We start from the raw sequence: 26,235 nt of genomic DNA, 5'->3' as shown, positions 1-26,235 counted from the left end.
CTGTGACTTGTTTCCATTTATCACTATTGTTCTTCAAGCTTTTGGTTCTTTTTTTTTTTTTATAACAATTTATCTACAAAAAAAACTGATCACCTCTGTTAGTGCAAACACTAAGGGGGAGATTTATCAGACATGGTGTAAAGTGAAACTGGCTCAGTTGCCCCTAGCAACCAATCAGATTCCACCTTTCATTCCTCACAGACTCTTTGGAAAATGAAAGGTGGAATCTGATTGGTTGCTAGGGGCAACTGAGCCAGTTTCACTTTACACCATGTTTGATAAATCTCCCTCTAAATGTCTGATTTCTACATTTATTATACATAAGCTGCTACCATCAACTTTGCATTAGATTATGGCAGTATATGTACCTAAGGCTATGTTTACACAACGTATATTTTCGTAAAACCACAGCCGTTGTTGCGCATTGCAACAAAGGCCATGATTATTACGAAAATATACGTTACCTTGCTGCCATAGCTCCGGCCGGGATCCCTAGCAGCGCCGCAAACAACTGACATGTCAGAGAATAGCGGCCGCAGAAAACCCTGCGCATTATGAAGCAAGCGGCTCCGGCGCTTAAGATCAACCGGCCGGTACTGCAGTACCGGCCAGGATGATCTTTTCAGAGACCGTCTGTTCCTTGACCCGGTCTGGTCACAGAACGACCGGTCTCATACGTAGTGTGGACATAGCCTAATGGTGGAAACATCCATCCATCCTGCTGGTAATAACTGTTCAAAACCAATAACTGCTGTTACAATCTTGAAGAAAAACAGCCTCATGAGGCATATGGCAACATAATAATACTGTGAGGGTGCCTTCACACCTACCGTATCGCAGGAGAAAATCCGCTGCGGATCCGCAGCAGATCCGCAGCAGATTTAACTAAATGAATGAACACAGCATCAAATCCGCACTTACAAATCTGCTGCGGATCCGCAGCGGATTTGACAGTGCGTTTTTAATGCTGTGTTCATTCATTTAGTTAAATCTGCTGCGGATCTGCTGCGGATCCGCAGCGGATTTTCTCCTGCGATACGGTAGGTGTGAAGGCACCCTGAAGGTGTTTCTCATACGTGATTATGGTAGAGTACAACCCACCCCCACCCCCACATTTTGCCTCCTTGCCCTTGCCTGCTGTCTTGTACACAGTATGCACGACCTTGGCCCATTTCTGACCTGCTTTTTGCCCTGACCTATTTGCCCATCCTTCAACTATGAACAAACACTGCCAGACCTGGGCTACTTCCCTATTATAACCAGTCCTAAAGGTGGTCCCCTGCAGTGAAGTCCAGATGCCGGACCACTTACTCCTCTACTATAAATATGTATGCTGCCCAAATCATGAGAAGCATGAAATCCTGACATGTTCTTTTGTTACTAAGTTTAAAGGGGTTATCCACTGCTACAAAAACATGGTCTCCAGATTGGGTGGGGTTTCAAACTCAGTTCCGTTGAAGTAAATGGAGCTTAATTGCAAACCGCACCTGAACTGGAGACAAGAGAGGGGGAAAAGTGGCCATGTTTTTGTAGCGCTGGATAACCCCTTTAACTCAGAAATGCTGCAGTTTTTCATAGGTACAAAAAAAATTGATGCCCCGCGCACACATCTGTGGCTGCCAGTATTCCCTGACCGCAATAACGTAAAGGAAAATTAAATAAATAAAAGCAGATACTTGTCTGCTGAAGGACAGCTCCTCTTCTCCCTTCTTGCTCTGCATGTGTGCCGGAGCACTGGGGAGAGAGCGGCCTCTTGTAGCCGGAGGTATAATGCTGCTTCTAGTCACATCAGTGATTGACAGGGCGGGGAGACAATGGCTCCTCACCCTGTCAAAAACAGCGACACATTTAACTGTATGCGCTCTTGATTAGGAAAACGTACAGTTAAAGGGCCAAGCACAGCATCCAGTGGCACCTACCCAGATGTTAAGGCTGGCGCACTCTGACAGGCTGCGCATCCGGGATTCTGCCCATATTCAGAAAAATCCTGAAGGGTATCCAAGTGGTTAAATCAAGGACAATACTACTAAGTACGGAGGCTCTGGCGATTCCCTGAATACATGCACTTTCTTTGTTGTTTTTGTTTTGTTGATTTTTTGCAATTATGCTTTTGCCTCTGTCCAGTGCGGTACTGGAGCGTCTGTGGAGACATGGCTACGGTCAGCTGACCGCTGTGGTGTCTCTGACTCACTGGGCGATTGGTCTGACTCCTGATATGCGCAGTTGTGTCGAGGACACGCCGACGCAAGCGCAGTGTGGTTGTCACTTGGAGCTGGATGGTTGCAAACTCTGGGGATATCTCTGATCCATGGTTATACCTGATATGTAAGTTTTATATAATTGCACCTGCACTTTATGGTGTTGTGAGGGTTAATAAAGATAATAAAGGGTGGAAACTCTGTAGCTTGCGCTGTGATTGGACATGTACTGTATATATACCTTGTTCATCTGTATATTGTATCAGCTTGAGAAAGACCATACAGGTCGAAACGTCGCTGCTATGTTGCTGTCATGATGGAATAAAGCACGTTCGCTTTTTTTTGCACTTTAAACCGTCTGGATGCTGTTACCTTTTTACTGTTTATGGACTTGTATCCTGGTGGACTACAGGATTGGTAACTTTGCTCTATCCAAGCTATTGAATAGTAATTTTTCGGGGTTGTTTGTGCCAAACAGAACGCTATGGGTACGGATAGATTTTTATGATGTGTGCATGGGGCCTTTAACCAAGATATGGCAATTGGGAAGTGTATGGGAAACAGTTCCCGGGCCTCTCTACACCCATTGAGTATACAAAGCGGGGAGAGACCTATCAATCAAGCTGAGGCAAGCGGGGAGAAGCTAGAGAGACAGCCTCCCAGGCAATTTCCCAGCACTTTAGCTTGGTATAAAACTAAAATTTTCCTGGAAATGCAGCAGTGCTTCACAGGAGAACACAGCTGTCAGTAAGAAGTAACCTACTGGGATCTCATGCTGCTCCTGGTTTGGGGGGCATACATCTACAGGAAGAATTCCTGCAGCAGCATTAAAGGAGAAGTCCGACAATTTCTGGCAGTCTGCAGGGGGAGGGGGGAAATTAAAGGGATTATCCAGCGCTACAAAAACATGGCCACTTTCTTCCAGAGACAGCCCCTGTCTTGTCTCCAGCTTGGGTGGGGTTTTGCTGCTCAGTTCCATTGAAGTGAATGGAGCTTAATTGCAAACCGCACCTGAACTGGTGACAAGAGTCGTGTTGTCTCTGAAAGAAAGTGGCCATGTTTTTGTAGCACTCTATAACCCCTTTAATTACAAGTAGGACCCAGCAGTGAGCGGCAGGAGCAGCCTCGGGCCCCCACCATGCTCTGGGATTTTCGAAGTGTGCACATCATGACCCAGCCAAAGGTCTGGTCGCTCAGCCAGTCAGTGATTGGTCTGGGACGCCACTCTAGTCACTGATTGGCTGAACAACCAGTCCATTAGCCGAGACATCATCACAACTCTGGGGAAAATGCCTACCGGCGGCAGTCCTGTGGCAGCTCCAGAGGCTTACCGTGGGCACGGGGAGCACTAAGTTCCTACTTAGCCTGCCCCTGCAGGCTGCCGGATTTTAGAAATCACTGGACTTCTTCTTTAACATAAAAATGCAATCAAACCTCTATTAACATAACCAAATATTATACATAGAATATAACAGATATAACTAGAATTGCTGGTATTCATTGTATATATAAAATACTAATGTATTATATACTGTACAGAGAATGTATATATATTCCCAAAGTACCACAGTGGAGCTGATAAAAAAAATATGCAAAGAAAAATAATTCCAACACCATAGATTCCTCGGCAAAATTACCTGGGAGTGCTCCAGTGACAACCCCTCCAACATACTAACTATACAGAGACTGTGTCGTATTTGGAATCAGATCCCTGCCCCCCACCCCCAAGGTAAAGACAATATCTGTGTCACCAATCCACAAAACAACAACATAAAACCTAAATTATACTTCATGGACTCACTTACCTTCTCCATTTCTGAATTGAGGCTTCATAAATATGCTATGAAGTCTGACCCACTTTAGGAGTCAAGAGCCATTGTCAAATATGATAAATAACCGGCAATACCTTGCTTTGCATACATATTCAGGTGACAGTACTACCTGTGGGTATACTGCTGTAGCAAAAACATGGCAATCCATCAAGGTTCCGGATAGTCACTGAACACAAAATGTATTTGTTTCATTCTATTTAAAAAATAGGACACAACTAAAACATGGTGTAGATGTCGGGGCTATGAAAAACTACTACTAGTGCGGTACACTCAGCTCTCCTACATCTGTACTAAGAAGTCGTGTTGTGCACAATATTCGGGAAGTAATGACCTATAATTTTGGCGGCTCTATAGGGCGAGATCTTCTAGCTCAATTAGAAAATTGACAAAATAAACACCCAACAGGACCGGACTGGACACCATCCAGTGGCCGCCTCTTCGGCTGCATTACTGCAGCTCCATTACAGGTTATTAATGCGGCAAAAACAAAAAAAAAAGATGACTTCATAGACTTGTTGATAGAGTGCCAACCAATGCCTACTTTCATTTCCTGAAATATTCTGCCAGTAGATGATAAAAGAAGTTTTTATAGACAGTCTGCCACTTGGAGAATATAACTTTGAGAGAACAGAAGTCGAACCATTCCCATCCTCAACTACTCTGCTATCGTTACTTTTCCGTGATCAAAATGATTCTGTATTGGCTATTTTTTAAAGGCGTTTTCCAATAATGAAACCTTTTATCTTTACAGTATAATAAATTAACATATATTGGTAAAAAAAAAAAAAAAAAAGTTTTTTTTACATCCTTTCTGAGGTCTTTCGTACTTTCCTTCTGCTTGTGATGCAAAATGATCTGTTATGTTCATTAACCCAATGTTGTGCCTGGTGTTCATCCTTGAAGGGACTTCCTATTCCTGTGCACACTGGGAATGTAGACAGTAGAGATGAGCGAGCCAGGCCGAGGTTGGGGTTAGTATGAACCTGAACCATTGGCATTTGAATCCCACTGTCTTCCCATTCTTTGGGAAAGTTCAGTCTAAGAAACAGGAATATAGCCTAGGTCATAGGTCGTATTCCTGTTTTCGAAAGCTGTCTCCACCTTCCCCATTGAACAGGAAGAGAGCGGAATTCAAATACTGATGGTTCGGGTTCGTACGAATCCAAACCTCGGCCCATCTCGCTCATCTCTAGTAGCCAGTTCTACCTCAGTGGGAGGGATTATAGTAAAGAAAGTGTAGTGGAAGGGAGATAGAAGTATACCAGGAAAGATGAAGTCCATTATAGGTCATACACCGGACAGAAAGTCTAAGTGCGTTTACACACACACAGATTTATCTGACAGATTTTTAAAGCCAAAGCCAGGAATGGATTTAAAAAGAAGAGAAATCTCAGTCTTTCCTTTATGACCTGTTCTCTGTTCATAGTGTGTTCCTGGCTTAGGCTTCAAAAATCTAAGGCACCCTAACGGCTGTATTACATGGTCATGATCACCAATGTAAATGAGCGCTGATCTGCTACATGGGCGTTTGTTTACTGAGCCTAATACATGGCTCAAAAGCTGCACGGACATCATTAGTTATGTCTGCGCAGCCCTTGCCTTTTGTGTAAAATAATAAAGGCTATCAGTACACCTTGTGGTCAGCAGGGTCTACTAGAGGTGCTAGGATGTTAGAGCTGGGGTGCTGATTAGGCCGCCAGATTGTTATCTTCTTGGCTCCCCACAATCACCCCAAGGTGGGGGGTGAATGGGTAACAAAAGTCCCTTCCTGTTTTGATGCCTAAATATCATCTTTGCTTCTAGTGTAAACAAGTCCCTGGCAGGCTTAATCTGCAACATTGTAGCTTCTTTGTAATGCTGGGAGGGTTAATCACAGTGAGTTCATTAGCAGCTTGACCTTAGAATAACCCTCCCAGCATTGCAAAGAAGCAGCAAAGTTGCAGATAAAGCCTGCCAGGGACCTGTTTACAGTACCTTAGCTGTTTCAGAAGGTGAAGGGGGGGGGGAGAGAGAAAGGCTCACACAAAGATTTTTGTGTTTGCAACAGAAAGCAGCAGCTGAGAACTGGGGGAAGGAGACTAAATGGATAATAACAAGTATGGAAGGAATTGTTAGTCTCACCATGGGCAGCAACATATCAAAAGTTATGTTTTAGTGGAATACCCCTTTAAATGGCTGAGATTGAAGTTTTCTTTAATCCCTGCCATTGCCAGAGCTTGTCTATCTATAGTTGACAGACAGGAACCCAACATGTTTGAAAACATACAACCGCATGAACAATCCCTGATGACTAGTCAAATACACAATAGGATTTTATTCTTTTTAAAACTGCTCAAAGTATAGTATTGTAGGGAGGGGAAATTTTCGGTCTGTAAAAGCAACCATTTCCCAGCACTCTAAAAATATAAAAAAAAAGACTTCCTCCACTTAATTCTATTAGGTGGTAAACGAAAAAGTTCCCCATTTTGTACATTAGCAATCGGCTATTTATATCCTTTTCATAAAGGGAACAGCTGTAGTTTTTTCCCCTAACCTTCTATAAATATAGGTTACCTGACAGAAGTCATTTACATTGCAAATTACGTCTAATATAATTTGTGGAAGGAGTGATTGAGGAGCGGCGACAGTGCGATTGTCAAAAGCACACAATAACAAATCCCACGCATTTGGCACCATAATGTCTAGAGAAATATTCCAACATTGTATCATACACAAGATAAAAAAGAAAGAAAAGATTCTAACCACTTTGTCCTCCTTTGGGAAAGCATCCAAGAAAGCAGAATAAAAAAGAAAAGAAAAGAAAAAAAAAAAAGGAAAATTAATGGTAAGCAGGTATTAATGAGCAAAATGAAAAAAGGTCAAGGTTAAATTAAATGAAGGCGTTCTTACTTACTTACAGAAGGAGCATCTTACTTTCATTACTTATTCCTCAAACCTAGTAACTCTTTACAGTGAAATGTCCACCCATGAGCCTCTAGGTCCAAATTAAAATTTTGGTGAATTATTTTACATATCTTTATAGCAGTCAGGGCTCAATTCCTACAAAATAGAGGTTAAAGGGGTACTCCGGTTATGTACATTTTTTTATACACTGCTGCTCTTATGTACAACATAATAAACATGAAATTCTTACCCCACCACACTCCACGGGGGTCCTCCTGCGGTGTCTTTGGGTCCTCTGCTGAGCGATACAGACTCATATAGGCAGTGGCAACCCGCTCAGCCAATCACAGGACAACCCAAAGCTGGTACTCAGCAGAGGAGGCTGTCACTGCCGAGATGGCACCGTCTCAGAAGTGTCCACCTGAGCGTTAATCGGAGACACCACAGGAGGACCCCAGGTGAGCGTGGTAAGAATAGAATGTTTATTATGTTGTACATTGCCGGGGTACCCCTTTAGGGTAGCTTCACACGTACCGTATCGCAGCGGATTTTCTGCTGCGGATCTGCAGCAGATTTGACTAGATCAGTGCTTCTCAATTCCAGTCCTCAGGCCTCACCAACAGGTCATGTTTTGAGGATTTTCCATACAAAGGACACCTGTGCTAATACCTGATGCACTGAGTATAATTATATCACCTGTGAAATACTAAGGAAATCCTCAAAATATGACCTGTTGGTGAGGCCTGAGGACTGGAATTGAGAAGCACTGGTCTAGATGACTGGACACAGCATTAAATCCGCACTGTCAAATCTGCTGCGGACCTGCTGTGTTCATTCACATAGTCAAATCTACTGCGGATCCGCAGCAGAAAATCCACTGCGACCAGGCATGTGTGAAGCTACCCTTAACGTGATATTGTCACCCCTTTTCCACATAAGGAGTTCTCAGCACCATTCTTAAGCTTATATCATGGATATTTCATATCTTACCATACAAAGGATTTCTTGGTGGTCTCTCCCCTGAAAAATGTGTGTTATTGTTGGTGGACAGTGCCGTATGAGCGGGGCTTCATGGCTGGCAGACCCCATATCCCCACCTACATCGGTGCCATAGGCCATGCTCCCTCCCCGACTTCATCAGTGCCTAAGCTCGCCCCCTCCATGTCATCATCAGCAGGGGCCAACCTAGAGGTCTAGGCCCCGCCCCCTCTGATCAGGCAGTCACACAAGTTTGTTGAAGTGACAGCCACACTTTAAAGTGTCACTGTAGTTACATTTTTTTTTGCAGAAATCAGTAGTACAGGTGATTTTAAGAAACTTTGTAATAAGGTTTATTAGCCGAAAAATGCATTTTTATCATGAAAAAGCAGTTTGAAGCTCTCCCCTCTGTCTTCATGGTTCTCTAAGGCTAGGTTCACACTGCGTTTTCAGCATACGTTTAACGCATACGTTTTTTTGCAAAAAACGCATGAAAAACGGATTGCAAAAAACGGATTCATTTGTGTGCATCCGTTTTTCCATTGACTTCCATTATAAAAAAAAACGGATCCGTTTTTTTTGGCGGACCAAAACGGACCAAAAAACTTTGCTGACCCTATTTTTCTGGACGTTAAAAAAAACGGATCCGTTAAACGGATGCTGAAAACGCAGTGTGAACCTAGCCTAAGGAGAGGGGAGGGGTGGAGGGAGGGAGATGAGGCACCAAAACAGGACAACAAAGAGTTAATTTACAGCTACATCACTGGGCTTTCTTCTCTGAAGTCAGCACTGACCTCAGAATACCAGCTTTCACACAGGTGTTCTCTGCTCTCTGCCAGTGACTTATCTCCCTCCTGCCCCCTTCCCTCTCTATAAGTTACACAGGGCATGTCTGATGTAAACAAGACATGATTTCCTGATAATGAGCAGTGAATGAGAGAGAGAAGAGGGAGGGGGGGCTGGGGAAAGTCTTTTTGAATGCAGATAATGGCATATTTGCTTAATAAACCTAATTACAAAGTTTCTTAAAATCGCCTGGACTATTGATTTTCTAGAAAAAAACAACAAACGACAGTGACACTTTAAATGATAAACTGCTACCTACACCTGCCGCTAAAAAGCAGCCTTGGAGCTTACTGCATACTGTTTTATTGTTGAGTTCTATATATATAGTTATTAGAGAAGTTTCACACATAATGTTCCCATTGCTATTGTCACACACAGCCAGAAGGGGATCCAGTGACATTTAATTAAAAAAAAAAAAAATGTGCAAGACCGCACCTTAGAAAAGGGCTTAAAGGGATGGTGTCACAAAGCAAAGAATGTATAAATCAGATGTGTACCAGATACATATATGTTAAGGAGAACAAATGTGCTGTTTTTAGTAAAGTAGCTTATATTATTCTACAACTTTTCTTCTCTATGCATCTGATTATTTCCTGGTTTCCTCTCTGAACTGTGACCCTGCGGTTGCCATGCAACAGTACAGACACTTTCCCACAATCCCTTTTTGCTGCATGTGAAGTGAAATCCAACTGCCAATACTAATCAGACAGATCATGTGACTGCGCATGAGTGACCCAAGATGGTGGATGCCTGGTGGGCCGTTACCAAGGGCAACAGGTTATCAAACTAAGCAGCACGTGGAGGGTATTAGTGAGTCTATAGCTCTAAAACTATACATTTTAAGAAATACTTGTACATTTAAATTATGTTACATTTAACAATTTATGTTACATTTTACATTGCGTCACTATAGACCTAGTTTTCTTTATGACACCACCCCTTTATATTTTTGTGGGATTTTTCATTCAATTTTTTTAAGCTAAAGTCTGGAGTGGATTCAAGAGGAATGGGAAATGAAATGGAAGGACTTATAGCTCTCCTTTCAGCAAGATCCATTCCTGGCTCAAAAAAATACTTTAAAGGGGAAGTCCGGTGAAAATTTTTAATAAAGTATTGTATTGCCCCCCAAAAGTTATACAAATTACCAATTTATACTTATTACCGCAAATGCACATAAAGTGCTTTTTCCCTGCACTTACTACTGCATCAAGGCTTCACTTCCTGGATAACATGGTGATGTCACTTCCTGGATAACATGGTGATGTCACTCACTGGATAACATGGTGATGTCACTTCCTGGATAACATGGTGATGTCACTTCCTGGATAACATGGTAATGTCACTTCCTGGATAACATGGTAATGTCACTTCCTGGATAACATGGTGATGTCACTTCCTGGATAACATGGTGATGTCGCTTCCTGGATAACATGGTGATGTCACTTCCTGGATAAAATGGTGATGTCACGACCTGACTCCCAGAGCTGTGCGGGCTGTGGCTGCTGGAGAGGATGATGGCAGAGGGATGCTCAGTGTCCCCCCAGTGCCCTATGTCCCTCAGTGTCCCCCTGCCATCATCCTCTCCAGCAGCCACAGCCAGCACAGCTCTGGGAGTCAGGTCATGACATCACCATGTTATCCAGGAAGTGACATCACCATGTTATCCAGGAAGTGACATCACCATGTTATCCAGAAAGTGACATCACCATTTTATCCAGTAAGTGACATCACCATGTTATCCAGGAAGTGACATCACCATGTTATTCAGGAAGTGACATGACCATGTTTATCCAGGAAGTGACATCACCATGTTATCCAGGAATTGACATCATCATGTTATCCAGGAAGTGACATCACCTTGTTATCCAGAAAGTGGCATCACCATGTTATCCAGGAAGTGAAGCCTTGATGCAGTAGTAAGTGCAGGGAAAAAGGACTTTATAAGCATTTCCCGTAATAAGTGTATATTGGGGATTTATATAACTTTTGGGAAGCAATACAATACTTTAATAAAAAATGTTGCCAGACTTCTCATTTAACAAATTTATGTTTTTATGTGTGGATTTTGGTGTGAAACTGAGAAATTTTGGAGCCACCATTTATTTGCTCAAAAATGTGCAACTTTTCCTGTGGTTTGCACAAAAATGTTAGCGTACTGTGCACAATTGACACCAGCCTAAGGCCTCTGGGACACACACTTTTAGCCTAAACATTTCTTAAAAAAAAAAAAAAAAAAAAAGTCATCCTTTGTCATTCATTTATCACATACTTCTAAATTTTCTCTTGATGCACTTGAAAAAAAAAAAACACTATAAAAAAAGCGAAGTACATTTGTACATCTGTTGTTTTTACCCAGAAAAAATAGACGTCTGTGGGAGGAAAAAAAAAAAAACACTACTAGCTGGAAGGGAAAAAAAGCTAAAATTCAGGTTCCAAACTGCTGGCACTGTTAGATAGCTGTTATCAAAATGTGTAAAATATACACTGGCCATAGCAACCAATCACAACTAAGCTTTCATTTTAGTAGAGCTGAAAGCTGAGCTGTGATTGGTTGCTGTGGGAAGTTTACACCAGCGTATATTTTAAACCCTTTGATAAATCTCCCCCATGGTACCTTTCGGATATCCATTTGTGCTTCCAGGATGTAGAAAAATGCTTTTATACTCTGGTACAAAGAGTCAAATAAATGAATAGCTGCAAGCTGGAAAGCTTCCTCTCCCCCCTGCCTGCTTGATTGAAACCTGGAAGCTGGGTAGAAATGAACGAATTTACAGTATAAACAAAGTGAAGCCCTTTGTTAGCTCGGCAGTTGTCTTATCGGCCTGCTGCCTTTCAACTCTGTGCCGTTCCAGATGCCGGGAAAAGCTGGATCCAGTCCTGGGAAACTTCTCCCAGTTTCCTAGGACTGGATCCAGCTTTTCCCTGCACCTGGAACGGCACAGAGTTGAAAGGCAGCAGGCCGATAAGACAACTGCCGAGCTAACGAAGCGCTTCAATTTGTTTAGGGTAGTTTAATACACACAGTATCGCAGCGGATTTTCCGCAGCTGATCCGCAGCAGATTAGATCTAAATAACTGAACACACCATCAAATCTGCTGCAGATCTGCTGCGGATTTGCTGCGGATCCAGTGAGTGTGAACGTACCCTTATACTGTAAATTCTCTCATCTCTAGCTGAAGTTAGTTTTTTAACTAAGAAGGAAAGCCCCTTTAGCTTAGCTTCACACGTACCGTATCGCTGCGTATTTAACGCTGCATTTTTATCTCTGCGTTTTTATCGCTGTGTGTTTGGTTCGATTTTTACATGTGAGTTTTGATTTTCACATTAAAATCATGTGAAAATCAAAACTCGCATGTAAAAATCGCACCAAACACACAGCGATAAAAACGTAGCGTTAAATACGCAGCGATACGGTACGCGTGAAGCTACCCTTAGGTTGCGTTCACACGTACAGGATCTGCAGCATATTTGATGGTGCAGATTTGAATCTGCAGCAGATCCGCAGCAGATTTGATGGCCCAGAATTGATTTGTTTTGAATCTGCAGCTTCAAATCTGCGCCATCAAATCTGCTGCAGATCCTGTCCCTTAGGGTGCATTTACACTTACAGGATCTGCAGCAGATCTGCAGCAAATTTGATGGCCCAGAATTGATTTGCCATGTATCTGCAGCTTCAAATCTGCGCCTGCAGATCCTGTACGTGTGAACGCACCATCAAATCTGCTGCAGATCCTGCACGTGTGAACCCGCCCTTAGGGTAGCTTCATGCACACCGTATTGCAGCGGATTTTTTGCTGCGGATCCGCAGCAGATCCACAGCTGATTTGATCTAAATAACTTAACACAGCATCAAATCTGCACCATCAAATCTGCTGCAGATCGGGTGCGTGTGAAGGCACCCTTAGTCAGCACAACTGTAGACTTAAAATAACATGTTATTAAAAAGTAGATATTCAATGAATATTATAACTTAAAGGAAAAGTATCAAACTTTTGAATACAGTAAAAGAAGTTCTCAAAGGGAAACTATCAGCAGGTTCATCGATACGAACTTGCTGATACCTCCCTGCAGCTGCTTACCTCCCCTTTCTCATGCCGCTTTTGTTATATTTGTATGACCTGCCATTTTGATTAATTCTCTCCAAAAGAAATATGTAAATGAGCTCCTTTGGTGCACTGTGGGCGTTGCCATCTCCTATGTTCACAATATTCAGGTAGGCAGAAGCAGGCTGGTGCCTTTACCGCGCATGTGAAGGAACAGCTACTGTATGGAGATGGGCTGCTGTTACTGCGCATGACTGGTAAAGAGACCAGCTTACTTATGCCTACCTGAATACACATAAGTAGACATGAATGTAAAAGGTGGCCAGCAGGATGGTGAACCTGGGGGGCCTAGGAACACCCCCAGTGCATCAAAATAACTTGTTTACATATTTCTACAGGAATTAAAAAAAAAGGTCCAGCTCCAGAAAGGTGAGGTAAGCAGCTAAAGAAAGATATCAGCAGGTTCATATAAATAAACCTGCTGATAGCTTCTCTTTAGGGTGCGTTCACACGTACAGAATCCGCAGCAGATTTGATGCTGTTTTCAGTTATTTAGATGAAATCTGCTGCAGATCTGCAGCAGAAAATCCGCTGCAGATCCGGTACGTGTGAACGTACCATTAAAGTGAAACTGTTATTAAATTTTTTATTGCAGAAATCAAGAGTACAAACGTTTTAAAGAAAAACTCTGTAATAGGTTTTATTAGGCAAAGAAGACTCTTTTTGTACTCAAAACCCTGGTTTGCAGACTCCCCCCCCCCCCCACACACACACACACTTCTTATCTGCTCATTGTCAGGCGAATTTATCTACATTTATTACAGAAGAGCAAAGTGAAGACAGGTTTGCTGTGTCCAGTATAACCTATGGAGGGGTTGAGGGGGATAAGTGAGCAGGAAGAGCAGAGAAGCAACTGTGTAGTTTGGAGACTGTCTGAGCACATAAAACCCTGGATTTAAAGGTCAGACTGCTCAACGCTTATCTGGGAGCTTGGTGAGAGAAGATTGCAGGATGTTGTGTTTTGAAGGGCTGTCTTTTCTCCTCTCCATGCTCATTCACCCCCTCGACCCCTCCCCTCTTCATAGAGCATAATAAACACAGAAATCCTTCTTCTTCTTCTGAAGTGAGGGGGAGGTAGGAAAACAGCTTTTTGTGTACAGAAGAACATTTTTTTGATTAATAAAACCTATTACAGAGTTTCTTATAATCGCTTGTACTATTGATATTTATTGATTTCTGAAAAGCAACATTTAAATGACAGTTACACTTCAAAGTGGTTGGCTAGGCAGGGGTGTTTTAATACATTGCTTGGGCTGCATTGAAAATAACAAAGTTGTATGTACCTGGCAGGCCTCCCCGCCGATGCTGGATGCTGGATTACCGAGCGCCAGATCCCTGCTGCAGTCTTCTCCTTTACTAGTTCTGGAGATGTTCTGTGCAGACAGTAAATGCCTGCTCAGTCAACAATATCTGTGCAGTGTTAGTTATATATTATATAGTCTAAGCGCATGTTCACACAGGCAAAAATAGCTGGAGAAAAAAAAACACCTCAAAATCATAGTGGAATCAGTTGCGAGGATTTTGATGCGGATTGTAATGTGTTTGTTTTAATATGTTTACATTGACTTTTATGGAAGCTGCTATGAGGAACTTCAATGAAAAGCGACAAGTCACATTCTCTATTAAAGGGGTACTCCAGCGGGGGGGAACTTTTTTGCTGGGGCTGGGGAGGAGGTGGCCGAGGGAAAAGACGTCCACTCACCCCCGGTTCCAGCGGCGGGTCCCGCATTGCGTCACTCTGGTGGCTGGTTCCCGGACGCTTCTGGGTGTCTGACGCGGGCCCGAGACGATACGTCTCAGGTCCGCTCAGCCACTCAGTGAAGGAGGCGGGATCCGTTTCAAGTCCGCTCAGATCCCGCCTCTATCACTGAGTGGCTGAGCGTCTCGGGCCCGCGTCAGACACCCGGAAGCAGCAAAAAAGTGCCCCCCCCCGCTGGAGTACCCCTTTAAAATCATTAGGAGATGCATGTTTTTTAAATGGCTTTTGTCATGTTTTTTTGCCCTTGTGAACATGGTCTGTTCATAATGAACTGTCTACTATATATGTAAGCATACTAATTAACCTCCTCCCGCCACTGGGCAGTAAAATAATGACTGATGCTGCAGCAGTGTTAATTCATGTCGCAGGATGACATAGGTGTAGGAGCTGCGCCTGTGTCATCCGAGGCGGGGTCCCGGCTATCGGTGATAGCCGAAGACCTGCCGCAACTCTCAGCACCGGAGCCATGCTCCAGTGCTGAGAGTTAACCATATAGATACTGAGGTCAGCACGACCGCAGTATCTATAGGACTTCTGACAGAGAATTCTCCATCTACAAAGGGAGAATTCTCAGTCCGCTGTCCATCGGGGCTCTGCGAAGTGATCACAGAGCCCCAATGGTAGCCATGGAAACCGGAAGCCTCGGGCTTCTGGTTTCCTGGCTGCAGAAGCCGGCAGGGGGAGGGAAGGCTGGGCGCGCGGGGCGGGTGCCCGTGAGCTCTGCCCTCTCCCCTCTCTCCCCTGTCGCTGTCACAAGATTGTAACAGCAGCAGAGGACAGAGGAGAGGGGGCAGACATAGGGACAACAGCTTATGGGATCATTATGATCCCATAAGCTGATGTCTTAAAACGACCTGGGCATTGAGGAATCGTTAAAGGGTTAAAGGCTTTCAGGGGCATAATAACAATGGTTTCTTTATATATGATCAATGGTGTTCCGACCCCAGGTTTCTCCATAATCACTGCAGAACCTGACACGGCGCCACCCTTGTCGATGTGGTTGTGTCTGGTGCTGCTACTTGGCCCAGTGTACATTCACATTATGCTAGTATTGCTTATGCATTGTCTGCAGACCCTCACCATGCTGTGTATATCTCAATTAAAGTAAACTTACATTGTTTGACCGAAGTGAAACACGACCACCGCAACGGGCACAAAATTTTGTTCGACAGTAAGAGCATAAATGTCCGCAGCCATCGGCAAACTTTGTTTTGTGACAGATCCCGCAGGTTGGAGCGTCGTCCTTGTGTTCTCCGGGATATCGCCGGGTGTCCTCTCCTATTTTTCTGATTTGTTCTTTATAGCTTTCAAACTGTTGGTGCAGCCGCCTGTTATGGAAGAGAAGTTGGGGCAAAGGATCAGACAATAGACAATAAAGATAGGATATAGACATCAGTAAAATAAAAAACAGCACACAAAGCACAACGATGCCAAAGTAAGTGCAGTATACACCGTCTGCGGCAGAAATGTCTGTGATCTACTCCAGAAGTGTGAATAGTGTCATGTATTGCAAACTCCATTCAGAGGTGTGGAGCGGTTACAGAAAATTCACCGACACACCTGAGTGTACCTTTAGAAAGCACTTTAAAGGGGTTGTCCAGCGAAAATCTTTTTCTTTCATATCAACTGGTGTCAGAAAGTTATACAGATTTGTAATTTACTTCTATTAAAAAGTCTTCCCATACTTATCAGGTGCTTTATGTCATGCAGGAAGTGGTGTTTTATTTTCAGTCTGACACAGTGCTCTCTGCTGACATCTCTGGCCGAGACAGGAACTGTCCAGAGCAGGAGAGGTTTTCTATGGGGATTCATAGAAAACCCATACAGAGTTCCTGTCTCGGCCAGAAATGTCAGCAGAGAGCACTGTTTCAGACTGAAAATAAAACAACACCTCCTGCATGACAAACAGCAGCTAAGTATGGGAAGACATGAGAATTTTTAACCCATAGCTGCACAAGGACGTTACTGAACGTCCTGGTGCTGCTAGGGGAGTTCAGAGGGGAGTCGCGTGGCGACCCCGCTCTGAACTGCTGTGATCCCGGATGCTACAAGCAGCCCGGGACCGCTGCTATTAGCGGGCATGGTCCAATCGCCGTGCCTGCTAATTAAGCATTCAGATGCAGCTGTCAAAGTTGCCAGCTGCATCTAAATACTTGCTGTCCCCTTAACCTGGTGGTCTAGTGGGGAATTGCCCCACTGAGACGCGATTTCGGGGGGGGGGGGGCATCCCTGCATCTCCTCCGGCTCGACACTCTATTGCTTTTGGCTGCAGAAGCCGATAGCAATAGAGCACAGAGCTCATGGATCTATGCAGTATATCTTTACTGCATAGATCTCTATGAGAGATCAGTTTAGTAATACTAGAAGTCTACCAGGGAAAATAAGCTTAACCCCAGGGGGACTTCTAGTATGTGTGTAAATAAAAAAAAATGTCTTTTTATTAATACAAAACCCCCTCTCCTAACAAGTTTGAATCACCCCCCTTTCCCTGAACTATTAAATTATCACATTTCGGATCTCGCACGGTAAATGGCGTAAGCGTAAAAAAATTCCAAAGTGCAAAATTGCGCATTTTTGATCGCATCAAATCTTGAAAAATTGTAATAAAAAGGTAGAAAGAACACCTCGTGGCGCAAAAAATGACACCTCACACAGCCCCATAGACCAAAGGATAAAAGCGCTATAAGCCTGTTATTAGGTTTTAACTTTAAAAGCCATCAAATAAAATAAAAGTTATACAAGTTACATATCGTTGTAATCGTAACAACTTGAGGAACATATATAACAAGACAGTTTTACCCCAGGGCGAACAACATAAAACAAACACCCCCCCCCCCCCCACACACACACACACACACACACACACAGATCCCACCGCCAATAAAAAAAAAAAATCTTTTTTTTTTTTCTTTTTTTTTTTCCACCACACATATAATTTTTTTCTGGTTTCACAGCATATTTTAGGCAAAAATTACATCTGCCAGTGCAAAGTACAATTAGTGGCGCAAAAAATAAGGGCTCATCTTGATCTCTAGGTGGAAAAATGCAAGTGCTATGGCCTTATATACACGAGGAGGAAAAAACAAAAGCACAAAAATAAAAACTGTGTCCCCTAAGGGTTAATAAAAGTAAACTACAAATCTATATAACTTTATGATATCAGTTGATTTGAAAGAAAAAGATTTTCGCTGGACAACCCCTTTAAGGTTGTATTCACACAATGTATACAGCAGCTGATAAGTATAGAAAGACTTGAGATTTTTAAATAGAAGTAAATTACAAATCTATATAAGTTTCTGACACCAGTTGATTTAAAAAATATATATATATTTTCACCGGAGTACCCCTTTAGGTAGAAAATGGCCTTATAACAAAAACAGAAGCTCCCCAGAATCAGACTACAATACTCTTATATATGTGTCAAGTATTACACACAGCCAAGACTAAGGAGGTGCCTGTCTGTCTGACTGTCCGTCAATCCTACAGTAATGCGTATTTTATGAATTAACTAATGAAGCACAAGGAGCTGGAAGACCTGTTTGTTCTTTATGCTTTGATGGCTGAATGAGCTGCTATCAATAGGAGGGGCGGTGCTGAATATAACACTTTTGTACATCTTTTGGCTATGTTCACACAACGTATCTTTCCGGCCGTAGTGCGAACCACGAATATATGCACGTAGTTTTGAGGTTGATGCATTTGCTTGAAAGCATACGATTTACGCCCGCACAATGCACACTACGTATGAGCTTACGGCCGGATCATATACGGCGCCGTGAAAAATGAACAAGACCATTGTTTGAGGACGGAAATGTTCCAACTCACGGCCGTGGATTTCCATGCGGTCCCGTCTGAAGTACTTATTTCAGCCAAATTGAACGTGATTTTTAGATCCAAAAGGTTCTGTGTGGTTTATTTCCAAGTAAATGACCTGTTTCAGATCGCTTCGAAACAAGCTAGGGAAGCATAACTGTACTGCGGGCGTATGTTCGCGGGTCGCCCGCATGTTTGCAATCCGGCTGCATGTCTATTTTTCCCACGGCCGTACTTTCAGCCGCACATGTACGGCTGCGTACGAACTACGGCCGGACTCATACGTAGTGTGAACATAGCCTATATCCAGATAAAATAACACTTTATAGTTTTGTACCAAACAAAACGGACACCAGACAACTACAGAGGATTAACAAGGCTACAGTATTTATTATGAGATACATATGAGATAAGTTAGTGTCACTGTCGTTTTTTGTAGTTTTTTTTTGCAGAAATCAATAGTCCAGGTGATTTTAAGAAACTTTGTATTTGAGTTTATTAGGCAAATATGCCATTATCTGCATTCAAAAAGACTTTCCCCAGGTCCCCCCCCCCCTCCTCTCTCTCATTCACTGCTCATTATCAGGAAATCTCGGCTCTTTTACATCAGTCGAGCCCTGTCTAATCTATGGAAAGGGGAGGAGGGAGATTAGTCGCTAGCAGAGAGCAGAGAACAAAGGATTACACAGCAGGAACTGTGTGAAAGCCGGTATTCAGATGTCAGTGAGGTCAGTGGTGACTTCAGAGGAGACAGCCCGTTGATGTAGCTGTAAATTAACTCTTTGTTGTCCTGTTTTGGTGTCTCATCTCCCACCACCCCTCCTTTCTCCATACATAACCATGAAGACAGGGGGGAGAGCTTCAAACTGCTTTTTCATGATAAGGCTATGTTCACACTGCGTAAACTTAGGGTCGTAATTTTTCACAGCCGTGGATTTGCGTTTACACATACGGTCGTATGTCCGATCGCACTTCTGACCGTAAGTGCTAGCCATGAACATACGGCCGTTGTTTAATGTGGCTTCCTAGCATGATTTCAAGTGGGCTGATACAGGTCGTTTACTTTAAATATAGCGCCCAGCCCGAGAAACCACTCAGAATATATTTTATATCAAAATCAAGTTTACTTTGGCAGATATCAGATGTACGTTCGCGTCCGTATTGAAACCGCAAATAATGGTCTTGTTCATTTTTCACGGGGCCGTATAAAATCCGACCGTAAGTTCGTACGTAGTGTGCACTTCCTGGCCGTAGTTCCATTACATTACATTCATATCAGTGAACCTCAAACTTACGTTCGTATTTTTTTGCGGTCGTAAATACGACCGTAAGTTTGCTCAGTGTGAACATAGCCTAAAAATGCATTTTTCGGCTAATAAACCCAATTACAAAGTTTCTTAAAATCACCTGTACTATTGATTTCTGCAAAAAGAATTTAAACGACAGTGACACTTAAGTTTAATCATATAGATCCAACTGAACAGTCCACATAATCTATGGGCTAGGGTACTCAGACCTTAGACTACCCAGAACAACCAATCACTTCTCAAGAATCTTCCAAAATGTTTGTGACATGAGTAGCTAGACCTAGAAAAGTGTATACCATAATCTCCCCTACACTGGGGGGAGGACGGATCATCAGAGCAGGAAGGCTTAGACAGTTCCTGACACATACACTGGTGGCAGCAGAGGGGACCATGTCACTTTTTACTGCCGCCACCCAAAAACAATTAAGAAAAAACTACACAGTACATTTATCTTAATGAAGTTATATTACAAAGTAATATAACACTATTGAAGCAATGTATTACAGTCTCCAGAGTACCCCTTTAAAAGTGCACTGCCATGAAAACAAAGTTTGCGAAACATATCATACAAGTTTTTATCATTTGGGGTCTGAGCATTCAGACTGGTTTCATTTATTTAACCATTCAAATAATGTGATCAATAGCAATTGTGGCATTTCAATTTCCAAATGACAGGTGGCGAACCTGTCAGTCATGCAAGGCGATTGTGGTCTGCCGATGGGTTACTTCTGCAGCAGGAGATCTGTACTTGCCATATTTAACTGTGAAGGTATCTCTGCTCATACAGCCAGCAGAGCACCGATGCACTGCATGGATCAGTATTAGCAATATAATGATTGCTCATGAAAGTTCCTTAAAAATGTTTTTTTTTTTAATCTCTCATGATAAAAATTCAAATCACCGTCTTTTTTCCATATAAAAAAAGCATGAAAACATACAAAAATACATATTTGGTATCACCATGTGCACAATTGTCTAAAATATAAAAAAAAGATGTAATGTTATTGATCCTGCACAGTGAATGTTATATATAATATATAATTTTCTTTGTCATATCCCATCGCAGATAAAAATGAATAGAAAGTGAAAAAGTCCCCTCTACACCAAAAAAGTAAAAAAAAAACCTACACATTATGGTGCAAAAATGAGCCCCAAACAGCTCTGTAGATATACAAATAGTTATGGGAGTGTAATGCCTGGAGTAGTGGATCCACTGGACCGTCACCAGCGATGGCACTAACCTCACCAGGGAGCGGAGTCTAAGGGGCCGCTGGTTTTCACCAGAGCCCGCCGCAAGGCGGGATTGACTTGCTGCGGCAGGCGACCCCCAGGTCGCTACCCCTGGCTTGGTTGCTAGTGACGGCAGGCGAGGCGTGGCAGGAGCAGTAGGCAGGAGATAGTGCAGGCAGAGGATAGTAGACGTGCTCGCAGGTGGCGGACAGGACTCAGGAACAATGGGAAGGCAGCGGGCAAGGACTAGGGACAAGGACTGAAGACAGGAACAAGGGACAAGGACTAAGGTCAGGAACAACAGGGGGCTGGGCCAAACGCTATGGGAAGCATATAGAGGCTCCAACCCCTGTAGTGGGGCAGGGCTGGAATATATAGGGAGTGATTGGTGCAACTAACCAATTAGGGGCGGACTCCAGGAAAAATGAACTTTTCCCCTATCAACAGGTTAGGGGGGGGGGGGGGGGGGGGGGGGGGGGGGGGGAAGGAGATTGCGGGGGCCGACCTCTGTACCCCCCACCAATCTATGACGGGCTCCAGCTTTTGCAATATGAATAGAACAATGGGTATGGCGCATGACTCCGGCCGCCGGAAAGAGCAGAGTATAGTGAACTTCCAGCGTACTTGGCTCTTTCCGTTGCTTCTTAGGAGTGAATAGAGCTGCGGGTCATGTGCTGTACCCACTGCTCTACTCATTATACAGAAGCCGGGGCTTGATACAGATATAGCGGGGTAAAGAGGTCGGACCCCCGTGATCTCTTACTTTTCCCCTATCCTGTCGATAGAGAAAAAGTTAATTTTTCCTGGAATACCAGGTTAAACATCCAACAAATGTGTAAATAACATTTTATGTACACATCAGGGCCACATACATGAGGCCTGTACACTAACATAAAGAATCCCTATAGTTCTTCCATGTGCTGCCATATAGTGCCTGTCCTACAGATGTCACTAGTGGATAATCCTTGGTTAATATCAGATGTGATTCATTTTGGCACACTTGTATTTCTCCAAGATTCTGTATTAAAAAAAAAACGAACAAAAAAAAGAAAAACATCTTAAAGGGATTATCCAGCACTACAAAAACATGGCCACTTGGTGAGGTGTGGTTTGCAATCAAGCTACATTCACTTCAATATAACTGAGTTACAAAAACCTACATCCAAACTGGAGACAAGAGCGATGCTGTCTCTGGAAGAAAGCGGCCATGTTTTTGTAGCGCTGGATTATCCCTTTAAATGGCTCTGTATGAATTCATAGGGAGATACAAGGTATATAGAGGTTGAGTACTTCCCATCTATGATGATGGGCATTAAATTATGGCTCTGTACAGAGCGATAAAACAGCTATATGAATTAGGCATGGATGGAAAAAAGTTGCTTACAATGCTATCATAATGTATACTTTAAAGTTTAAAAGGATTCACGGACAGATAACTAACAAATTCAGCTCTGCTGTTTATTAAAGGAGAAGTCCAGCGAAAATTTTTATTTAAGTATTGTATTGTCCCACAAAATTTATACAAATTACCAATATACACTTATTACGGGAAATGCTTTTAAAGTGCTTTTTTCCCCTGCACTTACTACTGCATCAAGGCTTCACTTCCTGGGTAACATGGTGATGTCACTTCCTGGATAACATGGTGATGTCACTTCCTGGATAACATGGTGATTTTCACGACCTGACTCCTAGAGCTGTGCGGGCTGTGGCTGCTGGAGAGGATGATAGCAGGGGGACACTGAGGGACACAGGGCACTGGAGGGACATGAGCATCGCCCTGCCTTCATCCTCTCCAGCAGCCACAGCCGCACAGCTCTGGGAGTCGGGTCGTGAAAATCACCATGTTATCCAGGAAGTGACATCACCATGTTATCCAGGAAGTGACATCACCATGTTATCCAGGAAGTGACATTACCATGTTATCCAGGAAGTGACATCACTATATTATCCAGGAAGTGAAGCCTTGATGCAGTAGTAAGTGCAGGAAAAAAAGCACTTTATAAGAATTTCCCGTAATAAGTGTATATTGGTGATTTGTATAATTTTGGGTGGGAAATAAAATACATTAATAAAAATTTTTGCCGGACTTCTGCTTTAACAAACACCCCATGTGGTATGCAGCATGGCAAAAAAAAAAAAAAAAAAAGACAAGATGGCTTCTGTTCTCCAGTTATTCCCTAGTGGCTCCCCAGTGAGTTAGTGACATAAATAGAAGAGCTCGGCACACTCCTCATAACAATGCCAGCTCATACAAGGCTGCTAATGACTCTATAAATAAAGCCCAATTCTTTTATTTTTAAACACTCCATCCCGTCCTATTCTTCTTCTTAGCTTCTACTAAATGACATATTTGATGCGCTCCATATTCTAAAAGTGTATGCAGAAAATGCCAGGGCCGACTGAAACTTACACTTCCTGTCCTGTAAAAAATTCATGGACATGCAATGTAAAGCGCAAGAGGGGGAAAAAAAATGGATCAATAAAAATTAATGTAAAGTAGCAGAGCCATAAATAATTTAGGTGCGGCACATTACGAGTAGAGGTCTTGTAGCATTACCGTTTTAGGAACTGCTGATAACTAAAACTGTCCTGTTCTCATACACCACGTAAATAGAGTTACTTAGCTCAGGTCACCTCCTACTTAACCCTAAGAGGGTCAGATCTTTTGAGAAAACTAAGAGTGCGGTCATCTTCCCAGACATACATGGATTTGGTTTAAATAATTGAACGCAAATATATCACTCAGAGCTATGGGTATATTGGCATGGACGCGGCAGTCACACACAGGCTCTTAAAGGGAACCTGACACCTGTTTCATGCTGCCTGAACCATAGGTGATGCATTCCCTTATTGTAACTATCCACTGCAGCATTTCAGAGAAATCATATTTAAAGAGACACTGTACTGGAACCTTGCCTGTCTCACGATGCCGGTATTTAGAGGGGAAACGACTTTTATCAATAGTAGAAGCAATTTTAAGAAACTCTGTAATAGTTTTTATTAGGCATTTTCTGTGAAGTCCATTATAACCTATGGAGGGTGGAGCAGCCGAGGGGGATGAGTGAGCAGGAGGAGAAGACAAAAAGTTGTTTGGGGACTGGCTGGGCACATAAAACACTGGATTAACAGGTCAGAAAGGTCAATGCTTATCTGGGAGCCTGGTGAGGGAAGATTGCAGGATGTAGTGTTTTGCAGGGCTGCCTTTTCTCCTCTCTGTGCTCCCTCACCCCCCTCAACCCCTCCCCTTCTCCATAGAGCATAATGCACACAGAAATCCTGCTTCTTCTGATGTGGAGTGGGGGGAGGGGTAGGAAAACAGTTTTTTCAGTACAGAAGGAAACTCTTTTGCTTAATAAAACCTATTACAGAATTTCTTTAAATCGCCTGTGCTGATATTTATTGATTTATAAAAAGTGACATTTAAATTACAATTGAGCTTTAAATAAAATCATGGTAACTTGCCTAAGCAAAGGAGATATGTAAGATATCTGTAATATCTTAGAGCTTGTAGTGTATGATTAAGCTCACAATTGTAACCATCTTGGTTTAAACTATAAGGCATAGTACATACATATACCGGTCAGTGTATAGTTCTCTTTTTTTTTTTACCAAAAAAGTGGAAATGGTAGAGGAAAAAATCCCACTCCTGGTTTTTAGCTAAAAATTTTGACCGAAAGACTACATGTGAACCCAGCCTAAGAATTTAAAATGTTGTACCTGCTCAAGTGGGCAGTCAGTCTTGCTCTTGCTTCACTATGCCCCATGTCACACTCAGGTTCATGGACCCATAGATAGCCTGTTGGCTAGAAAGCCACTTTGTGAAGTTTTAGGGTACTTTTAAGTCCCTATTACACAAAACAACTATTGGCCGTTATGGCCGATAATCACTGTGTAATAAAAGGCAACAATCAGCCAACATACACATGTTCTTTAACATGTTGAAAGACAAACGACCATGATAGCAACGATCTGCTGCTGTCGCTCCATGTTACAGGAGTGGCGGCAGCAGACCGCTGCTATCTTCTATGGACTGCCCGGACAATCTAACGATCACCTGGGCAGCTTCTCCTGCAGCTCCCCGTGACCCTTCCCCCTGCTCTTACCCGCTCGCTGTGTAATAGCACCAGCATAGCAAGCACTGATCTAAGTCGGGGCTTGCTTAATGTGAAGATTGAGCCATGTAATAGGGGCTTTAGGGCCCTATTACACAGGACGATTATTGTGCGAAAAATCATTATATCGTTCGAATTTAAACGATAATCGTTCTGTGTAATTGTAGGCAACGATCGAGAAATCGTTCATCTGTCGTTGATCGTTGATTTAGATCTGAACCTAAAATTATCGTTAATCGTTCGCAAATCGTTCGCTGTAATTCCACATCCATTCGCTCAAGTTCCGCACTTTTTCACTAATCGTTCAGTGTAATTGCATTGTTCATTGTTCATTGATCAGTGGGATCAGAAGGAATAAACGAACATAGTAACGATCGCAATAAGGATCATAGTAACGATCGCATTTAACGACCATCGTTCTATGTAATATGGTTAACGATAAACAATCTCGTTTGCGAACGTTTATCGTTAGTCGTTAATAGTTTAAAATCGCTCCGTGTAATAGGACCTTTACACAAAGCGATTATCGGCTGTACTTTGCTTATTACCGGCCATTCCGGACGATAATTGTTTTATGTGATAGCTCATGCAGAAAGGCAAGATCAGCCAGCATGCACAATGTCAGCTGATCATTGCCTTTCTGCTCGAACCAAAATCCTGATCATGATAGTGACAATCTGCTGGCTTCATGTAATGGGAGCGGCGGCAGCAAACCACTACTATCATCTATGGACCAACTGGAAGATCTAAAGATCATCCGGACGGCCAGTCCCGCAGCCCCCTCTCCTTCCTGCTCGATTTTGGTGCGTGTAATAGCACCTGGGAATGAGGAGCAAGCGAGTGCTGACATGACAGGTCAACCCTGACTTGCTGCTAAATAGTGGCAGTGTAGCACGGCCCTTAGACTGACAGTGTTGTATGTGACCACAAATATGGCGTCAGCAGGGTGTTTATGCACAAGGGTAGCCCAAAAACTCAGCCTAAACTCCCTTTATACTCATTATTCACCCAGAAAACCTAATACTCATGGTTTACCGTATTTACGAGCGTATAAGATGACTTTTTAACACTGAAAAATCTTCTTAGAAATCGGGGGTCTTCTTATACGCCTGGTATGGTCGCCCCATATGGTGGGGGGGCTTAAAAAATGGCCCCCATCCCCACCATATG

The 26,235-nt window shown here is 43.0% G+C and overlaps 1 protein-coding gene across 13 annotated transcripts in view; it reads right to left on the bottom strand.

The window, feature by feature from the left end:
* Window positions 1–26,235, bottom strand: part of RIMS1 (regulating synaptic membrane exocytosis 1) — a 271,494-nt gene that overhangs the window by 203,007 nt on the left and 42,252 nt on the right. For 11 of the 13 annotated variants that reach the window (XM_069974601.1, XM_069974607.1, XM_069974603.1 and 8 more), the window contains exons 2-4: window positions 15,715–15,928; window positions 14,125–14,214; window positions 6,773–6,784 (exon numbers count right to left, since the gene is read on the bottom strand). In XM_069974601.1, coding sequence (XP_069830702.1) covers window positions 6,773–6,784; window positions 14,125–14,214; window positions 15,715–15,928 — 316 coding nt within the window. The remainder of the gene's footprint in view (window positions 1–6,772; window positions 6,785–14,124; window positions 14,215–15,714; window positions 15,929–26,235) is intronic. The other 2 variants (XM_069974602.1, XM_069974606.1) reach the window with 2 other exon arrangements.

This window comes from Dendropsophus ebraccatus, chromosome 6 (genome assembly GCF_027789765.1).
Source record: "Dendropsophus ebraccatus isolate aDenEbr1 chromosome 6, aDenEbr1.pat, whole genome shotgun sequence".
Taxonomy (NCBI): domain Eukaryota; kingdom Metazoa; phylum Chordata; class Amphibia; order Anura; family Hylidae; genus Dendropsophus; species Dendropsophus ebraccatus.
Note: the sequence above shows the minus strand (reverse complement) of the source record. Positions and strands in the feature narration are given on the sequence as shown.